Source organism: Sinocyclocheilus grahami, unplaced genomic scaffold (genome assembly GCF_001515645.1).
Source record: "Sinocyclocheilus grahami isolate Dianchi unplaced genomic scaffold, SAMN03320097.WGS_v1.1 scaffold1746.1, whole genome shotgun sequence".
NCBI lineage: Eukaryota > Metazoa > Chordata > Actinopteri > Cypriniformes > Cyprinidae > Sinocyclocheilus > Sinocyclocheilus grahami.
The window spans coordinates 1-9,323 of NW_015506925.1; the positions used below are offsets into that span (position 1 = coordinate 1).

At 38.1% G+C, this 9,323-nt stretch overlaps 1 protein-coding gene across 1 annotated transcript in view; it reads right to left on the reverse strand.

Annotated features, from left to right (window-relative positions):
* Positions 1-127: 127 nt before the first annotated feature.
* LOC107572403 (protein polybromo-1-like) overlaps positions 128-9,323 on the reverse strand; it is a 22,858-nt gene continuing 13,662 nt past the window's right edge. Inside the window, exons 18-26 of the mRNA XM_016258839.1 lie at positions 8,245-8,430; positions 7,506-7,663; positions 7,155-7,409; positions 6,940-7,085; positions 2,717-2,874; positions 2,328-2,511; positions 1,941-2,145; positions 694-895; positions 128-568 (exon numbers count right to left, since the gene is read on the reverse strand). Of these exons, the coding sequence (XP_016114325.1) occupies positions 342-568; positions 694-895; positions 1,941-2,145; positions 2,328-2,511; positions 2,717-2,874; positions 6,940-7,085; positions 7,155-7,409; positions 7,506-7,663; positions 8,245-8,430 (1,721 nt within the window). The 3' untranslated portion in view covers positions 128-341. The remainder of the gene's footprint in view (positions 569-693; positions 896-1,940; positions 2,146-2,327; positions 2,512-2,716; positions 2,875-6,939; positions 7,086-7,154; positions 7,410-7,505; positions 7,664-8,244; positions 8,431-9,323) is intronic.

Sequence of the window (9,323 nt, forward strand, 5' to 3'; positions counted from 1 at the left end):
GGAAATCCAAGAGGGTCCTCACACCATCGGTGCTCGGGCCCTAAAAATTGATAAGCAATTACTTCCATCACTGTTCAGCTCTTAAGTCAGTGGAAACACAGATCAATTCTGAGAAAAGTTCACAGAATCCAAGGCTGAGCAGCATTGCAGTGAAAAAGGGGTAGTAACGTTCATTTTTGTTACAGTTCATGCAGTAATTCTTTGATGGATGACAAGGCCATGCATTCAAAATCACATTCAGATAACAGAAGTTAGTTTTGGGACTAAAGACAATAAAACATGGCAGCTTTGAAGAAGGAATGGACTGGTTGAAGATGGAAAGTGCACTGGAGATGAGTGTGTTAGCAGTTAGGCTTCTTATTGCAGCTCTGTGTGGCATCAGAAAGGTGTGTCCACCACATCTGAGAGGGGTTACCTGCCATAGACGTCATGCTGTGGCTAAACATCCCCATGGGGGTCGGGGGAGGTACTACCCCCATGAGCGCCCCTACTGGGGTACCTGCTCTTGGGGAGTTCTGATGCGCTGCTCTTTCTCGCTCCTGCTGCTCCGCTACCTTTGCTGCCCGCTCTGAAAGAATGGCAAAAGATAAAAACAATTTAATGTTTCATGGAGAACCTAGAGACACAGTATCCCATGCATCAGTGGCCACAGATGATTTCCAGGCAAATTTCCAGCAAAATTCAACACTTCACCTTCGTACTCCGCTTTCTTAGTGGCCTCAAGGTTCCTCCACTCTGTGCCCACCAGTCGACTGAGTTCTCCAAAGGAGAAGTCAGGGTGCCGGGCCTTGATGACTGCTCTCATTTCACTGCTGAAGAGGATGTACCCACTCATGTTGATCTTCCTCTTTGCCCCCTCCTTCTTTGACAGACCCTTAATAGACTTTGGTGTGGACTGTGGAGAAAATCAGATACTGTTCATTTAGTCTTGGCCTTAGACAGCATGCATAAAGGCTGCTCACGGTACTTTTGATTCATCCATCCATCCATCCTCCAAACCACTTATCCTCTGTGGGGTCATAGGATTGCACAAAATTGGCAAGAACGTTTCGAAAGCCCAAGTTTTAATATGATTGACAGGATTAGGGAAGGCAGCTTTACAACATAGCTTGTATGATGACTGTTTTCACGGAAGAACTAGTCAGTAGATTTGAGCTACTTCTTTTCGGCAAGCCGGGCTGTTATTGCGCAATAATTGATTTCAGATTAACAAAGCTGTTTTAGTGCCACATTAAAATGACAATAAAAAAGCCCTGAGATTTTGAGAATAAACTAGTAACATTTCAAAAATAAAGACTTAAAGGAATAGTTCACCCACAAATGAGGACTTTGTCATCATTTACTCATCCTCAAACCTGTACGACTTTGAGGAATGCAAAAGGCATCTTTCTTGTCTATAAAATGGACGTGGTCACCAAAAATGTTTGGTTACCAATATTCTTCAATAAAACTTATTTTGTGCTCTGCGGAAGAAAGAAAGTCATTCAGGTTTAGAATGATATAAAGGTGCAGTCACATTAGTAAAATCTTGGCAAAATTTTGTGGCAAAAAAGTCCCTTATCAATAGTGTATTTCCACATGTGAAAACTCAATTAAACAATGGTAAATCGACACTATTCACAAAACATTACTCTTTTTAAATCTTTGTTTTTTCATGTTTTACTGTAGCACCTTAATGTCACTTAAAAAAAAAAAGACAAACTGTGGCTGGACAGTTTACGTGTCTCAAGTTGGCAGTTTTTGACAAGAATAAGCGCCAAAATGGACCAGACATTATGCAGTGAGAAGTCTTGCTCTTCAAGACTAATGATTATCAGATAATGCAGCCAGTTACAATGACAACTTCTACAAGATCAGACCCTTCTGAGATCAGTGGTTTTCCAAGTCTAAATCAACAAGGTCAAACAATGATTTTCCTTCAACAACAGCTTACTGCAGACCTGCGGGGGAGCATAATGCAGCATGTCCATGTCACTGGTCAGCTGAGTCTGAAGCTGCGGCATGCAGTGAGCATCAGAGCCGTCCCCATCATCATCACCCAAATCCTCCAGCTCTTCATCCGTCATGTCTGCAAACTTGGCCTCCAACTCCTTGATCTTCTTATCCAGCAGTGGAGACGGCTCCTTCTGAGGCACTATGAGCTTTCTGACAGAGATAACCAAACGCATGAGTCCAACGTCCAATTTTAGGACAGAAACGAGCAATCCATGTTGATATCATCAGCTTTCATTGCTATACACTAAAGTCTGTTTCTTACGTACATCAATTATTATCATTATTTTTTAATTTGGATTACTTCAGTAGTCAACAAGAATGAAGCAACTGACCGAAAGTAATAGATTTCATCCTCAACTACTTTGGCAGAGAGAGAGAAACGTTTCAGCCCTTTAAACTTCTTCATTTGCTTCTCGCTCTCTATGTAGCGGCTCTCACACAGCAACACATCCTCCTCCGGCATTTCAGTTGGCCGGCATGACAAAAAATCTTTGAAAGAAGACACTGTACACTTCCCTGAGGAAAAAAAACAAAAACAGTCCAGATGTGGGAGAAGACATGGTGATCAGATTTAATCAGGAAAACTAACAAATCACTTCATTTAATAACAGTCCTTTCAATGTAAATAACTCAGTGGCATTCTGTCTGGAGTCAATGTTCTTCAGTCAATCTCCTTGTAACCACTCAACAATGCAGTTGTAATGATGGAACTTAACGTTACCTCCAATACAGGTCAAAGGGCAGGTTTCTTCCAGGTTACTGAGGAAAACTTCCTTCTTGTAGAACATCTTAGTAGGTTCATGCTCAGTCTCCTCGGGATGGATGAAGATGGGGCCGAAAAAGTAGGCGGCTCCATCTCGCACCCACATCTTCTCTATCCTGTTACAACACAAATCCATTCATATATAAGGAGACGGTCATAAATCACAAATGCGTTCTGGTGGTGACAGTTTTCTGGTCTTGATGTTATGTTATGGACATGTTAGGAAGTGGTAAATGAGATTTGGCAGGGGCATCGCTACCGGGGGGAAAAGGGGTACAGAGTGCAATCCCTAGCGACGCCACTGCTTATGGCTACAGTGTGTACAGACAGAGATAAAAGAACCAAGAGGGTTCCGTATGCAGTGTTAAAAAGTCTGTTCACCCTTATGTTGTGTCACATCGAGTTTGGTAACATCAGTGACACAAAACATTGTTGGTTCTTGCGTATTTTGTAACCAAATGTGATGTCCAAGACTTCAGAAGATAGGGCTGCACGATTATGACAAAAATCATAATTGTCGATTATTCCCTTGAAATTGTAATTGCGATTATTAATTACGATTATCACAATTTACATTGAATGATGTTTATACCATTGTTTGATGCAACTGCATGCCGTATTTTTATATGAAAATAAACAAGCTGAAAACACTCGAACTGAAAAACCTTTAGTGCTTTTCTATAGTATTAAGCCTCCAATATACATCGGATTGGTTTCTTCTTTAAATTATAAAAAAGTAAAAATATGAATGGTATTATAATGTTATACTAAAACTCAAATTTAAATAATGGGAAAAAACCCATAAGATAACATGTAGAAAGAAAAAAACACATCTTAAGCACGCAGAATAACATAAGTGGACTTTCAGCGATTAATTGCCACTTTGAGCGATTACGTAATTGTGGCATCCATAATTGTAATCACGATTAGAAATTCGATGAATTGTGCAGCCCTACAAGTCATATTGAAAGGACAGTTCTGTCATTAATTACAATTCCAAACCCATGAGGCTTTAGTTAAGCTTCGAAACACAAATTAAGTTATTTGTGATATTTTTAATGAAACCTGATACATTTTTTTGTCCTTGTATTGAAACTCCATTCCACCAAAACGTTGATGCTTCTAAAAGTTCCAAAAAAATGTGTAAAAGTAATACATATGAATCGAGTTTAATCCGAGTTTTATTGGAATGGAAGTTCAGATTCATTAGTGCTTTGAAGATAAACAAAATTCCTATGGGTTTGGAACGACAAAAGGGTGAGTAGATGACAGAATTTTCATTTTTGGGCGAATGTGCCCTTTAACTACTTGTATAGTGCCCTTCTGGACTTTTCAAAGCACCACAATATGAACAACACAGCGACTCGTCATTGGTCCCCTACCTGCCCACGCGGTTGCGTACGAGCCCATGAGAGCGGATATAGACACAGTCTCCCACTTTCAGCCACATGTCGTTGTAGCAGAGCTGTTCATAGTACTGGCAGCCTGGCTCTCCATTACTGACCTCCGTGGTAACATCCTCCCTCTCCTGAAGACACAGATTGATGGTGAGGAAACATATGTATATATATTCAATATATAGCAATGAATGTCATACCTTATCAATAATAGATGGTACAGCTTTGCCATCCTCTGCCACCTCAGGAGGCTTCTCACTGTCCTGCTTGGGTGCAAACATGGAGGCCACACGAACCACAGGCAACGGCACTTCACGTAGGACAAACTTTACTGAGCTCAAGGGCATCGTCCACATCTTGATCTTTTTGAAGGACTTGGTTTTCGCAGAATAACGAGACTCGCAGACAAAAACATCTTCAGGTCTGAAGCTGTCAGGCTGAAGCTTGAAATACTCCTGCAATCAGATATAATGTTTTTAGTTTAATTTAATGCTTTGTTTAGTAATGCAAAAATATGTTTTGTTTAATGAGATTGTTTTGGAATATATTACCTTCACAAACATCACGACACATTTGCCCAGTATTTTACTGACAGGAATTTTGTTGTAATAATCACTTTTGAAAACTTCTTTCTCAAGAAATTTGCGTGTAGCGAGATGAAATGTTTCGTTGGGTCTATAGAACCAGCAGCCATAAAGCCAGTTCTCTCCTTCATGAAAAAATACATACACATAGTTTAACAGCTACACTAATGTTCAAAAGTTTGGGGTCGGTATGTTTTTAAAGGCTGTATTCATTTAATTACAAATACAGTAAAACATTAATATTGTGAAATATTATTACAATTTAAAACAACTGTTTTCTATTTGATATTATTTTGAAATGTCATTTATTCCTGAGATGGCAAAGCTGAATTTTCAGCATCATTACTCCAGTCTTCATTGTCACATGATCCTTCAAAAATCATTCTAATATGCTGAATGTTCTAATATGCTCTAATATTCTTTGATGAATAGAAAGTTCAAAAGAACAGAATTTTTCTGTAACAATGTAAAAAGTCTTAACGGGCACTTTTGATCAAAAACTATTATTATTATTATTATTTTTTAATTTGCATTTTTGCTGAATAACAGTGTTAAAAACGTTAAATTCTTTTGACCCCAAAATCTTACTGACCCCAACATTTTGAATGGTACTTTATATTCTCAATCAACAGTGTTAAGGAACAATATATATGCCTAACTCATGTTGACACAGCATCAATTTAAGGTTTTATGAATGCAATACCTGCATCATCTTGCCAGAGGCGCTCTATGCAGACAATGTGCGGCTGCAGGTTTGGTTCTGTGGGTTCTACATAAACATATTCTCCCACATGGTACATGTTGTCTTTGAAGCTGCAGTCCTGGCTGTAATTGCGTTGTAGGGCTCCCTGCCATCCACCACCTGCTGTGTCCTCACTCTTCTCAGCCTCTGGAGATCAGTGTGAAAGATTAATCAACAGCCATTTGAACTACAAAATTTACAATTATTGGTAACTTGCACACTCCAAAGTTTAGAGAGCGACAACTGCTATAAACACAGGAGACAATTTCCTATGTCAATGGAATAAAGAATTCACTCCCAAAACTGTGACATAGATGAACCATAGATGGTATATCATGTATAACATAGTTTATCCTGTATGATTATGGTTCATGGTTACAATATGTTTGCCACTCTTGTAAATGGGACAATGGCAAGTAAGTGTGGCCAAAATAAAGAAATATATATATATATATATATACAGTATCTCACAGAAGTGAGTACACCCCTCACATTTTTGTAAATATTTTATTATATCTTTTCATGTGACAACACTGAAGAAATGACACTTTGATACAATGTAAACTGCACGATTATGACAAAAATCATAATTGTCGATTATTCCCTTGAAATTGTAATTGCGATTATTAATTACGATTATCACAATTTACATTGAATGATGTTTATACCATTGTTTGATGCAACTGCATGCCGTATTTTTATATGAAAATAAACAAGCTGAAAACACTCGAACTGAAAAACCTTTAGTGCTTTTCTATAGTATTAAGCCTCCAATATACATCGGATTGGTTTCTTCTTTAAATTATAAAAAAGTAAAAATATGAATGGTATTATAATGTTATACTAAAACTCAAATTTAAATAATGGGAAAAAACCCATAAGATAACATGTAGAAAGAAAAAAACACATCTTAAGCACGCAGAATAACATAAGTGGACTTTCAGCGATTAATTGCCACTTTGAGCGATTACGTAATTGTGGCATCCATAATTGTAATCACGATTAGAAATTCGATGAATTGTGCAGCCCTACAAGTCATATTGAAAGGACAGTTCTGTCATTAATTACAATTCCAAACCCATGAGGCTTTAGGTAAGCTTCGAAACACAAATTAAGTTATTTGTGATATTTTTAATGAAACCTGATACATTTTTTTGTCCTTGTATTGAAACTCCATTCCACCAAAACGTTGATGCTTCTAAAAGTTCCAAAAAAATGTGTAAAAGTAATACATATGAATCGAGTTTAATCCGAGTTTTATTGGAATGGAAGTTCAGATTCATTAGTGCTTTGAAGATAAACAAAATTCCTATGGGTTTGGAACGACAAAAGGGTGAGTAGATGACAGAATTTTCATTTTTGGGCGAATGTGCCCTTTAACTACTTGTATAGTGCCCTTCTGGACTTTTCAAAGCACCACAACATGAACAACACAGCGACTCGTCATTGGTCCCCTACCTGCCCACGCGGTTGCGTACGAGCCCATGAGAGCGGATATAGACACAGTCTCCCACTTTCAGCCACATGTCGTTGTAGCAGAGCTGTTCATAGTACTGGCAGCCTGGCTCTCCATTACTGACCTCCGTGGTAACATCCTCCCTCTCCTGAAGACACAGATTGATGGTGAGGAAATATATGTATATATATTCAATATATAGCAATGAATGTCATACCTTATCAATAATAGATGGTACAGCTTTGCCATCCTCTGCCACCTCAGGAGGCTTCTCACTGTCCTGCTTGGGTGCAAACATGGAGGCCACACGAACCACAGGCAACGGCACTTCACGTAGGACAAACTTTACTGAGCTCAAGGGCATCGTCCACATCTTGATCTTTTTGAAGGACTTGGTTTTCGCAGAATAACGAGACTCGCAGACAAAAACATCTTCAGGTCTGAAGCTGTCAGGCTGAAGCTTGAAATACTCCTGCAATCAGATATAATGTTTTTAGTTTAATTTAATGCTTTGTTTAGTAATGCAAAAATATGTTTTGTTTAATGAGATTGTTTTGGAATATATTACCTTCACAAACATCACGACACATTTGCCCAGTATTTTACTGACAGGAATTTTGTTGTAATAATCACTTTTGAAAACTTCTTTCTCAAGAAATTTGCGTGTAGCGAGATGAAATGTTTCGTTGGGTCTATAGAACCAGCAGCCATAAAGCCAGTTCTCTCCTTCATGAAAAAATACATACACATAGTTTAACAGCTACACTAATGTTCAAAAGTTTGGGGTCGGTATGTTTTTAAAGGCTGTATTCATTTAATTACAAATACAGTAAAACATTAATATTGTGAAATATTATTACAATTTAAAACAACTGTTTTCTATTTGATATTATTTTGAAATGTCATTTATTCCTGAGATGGCAAAGCTGAATTTTCAGCATCATTACTCCAGTCTTCATTGTCACATGATCCTTCAAAAATCATTCTAATATGCTGAATGTTCTAATATGCTCTAATATTCTTTGATGAATAGAAAGTTCAAAAGAACAGAATTTTTCTGTAACAATGTAAAAAGTCTTAACGGGCACTTTTGATCAAAAACTATTATTATTATTATTATTATTTTTTAATTTGCATTTTTGCTGAATAACAGTGTTAAAAGCGTTAAATTCTTTTGACCCCAAAATCTTACTGACCCCAACATTTTGAATGGTACTTTATATTCTCAATCAACAGTGTTAAGGAACAATATATATGCCTAACTCATGTTGACACAGCATCAATTTAAGGTTTTATGAATGCAATACCTGCATCATCTTGCCAGAGGCGCTCTATGCAGACAATGTGCGGCTGCAGGTTTGGTTCTGTGGGTTCTACATAAACATATTCTCCCACATGGTACATGTTGTCTTTGAAGCTGCAGTCCTGGCTGTAATTGCGTTGTAGGGCTCCCTGCCATCCACCACCTGCTGTGTCCTCACTCTTCTCAGCCTCTGGAGATCAGTGTGAAAGATTAATCAACAGCCATTTGAACTACAAAATTTACAATTATTGGTAACTTGCACACTCCAAAGTTTAGAGAGCGACAACTGCTATAAACACAGGAGACAATTTCCTATGTCAATGGAATAAAGAATTCACTCCCAAAACTGTGACATAGATGAACCATAGATGGTATATCATGTATAACATAGTTTATCCTGTATGATTATGGTTCATGGTTACAATATGTTTGCCACTCTTGTAAATGGGACAATGGCAAGTAAGTGTGGCCAAAATAAAGAAATATATATATATATATATATACAGTATCTCACAGAAGTGAGTACACCCCTCACATTTTTGTAAATATTTTATTATATCTTTTCATGTGACAACACTGAAGAAATGACACTTTGATACAATGTAAAGTAGTGAGTGTACCGCTTGTATAACAGTGTAAATTTGCTGTCCCTTCAAAATAACTCAACACACAGCCATTAATGTCTAAACCGCTGGCCACAAAAGTGAGTACACCCCTAAGTGAAAATGTCCAAATTGGGCCCAATTAGCCATTTTCTCTCCACGGTGTCATGTTACTCATTAGTGTTACAAGGTCTCAGGTGTGAATGGTGAGCAGGTGTGTTAAATTTGGTGTTATCGCTCTCACTCTCTCATACTGGTCACTGGAAGTTCAACATGGCACCTCATGGCAAAGAACTCTCGGAGGATCTGAAAAAAATAATTGTTGCTCTACATAAAGATGGCGTAGGCTATAAGAAGATTGCCAAGACCCTGAAACTGAGCTGCAGCACAGTGGCCAAGACCATACAGCGGTTTAACAGGACAGGTTCCACTCAGAACAGGCCTCGCCATGGTCGACCAAAGAAGTTGAGTGCACATGCTC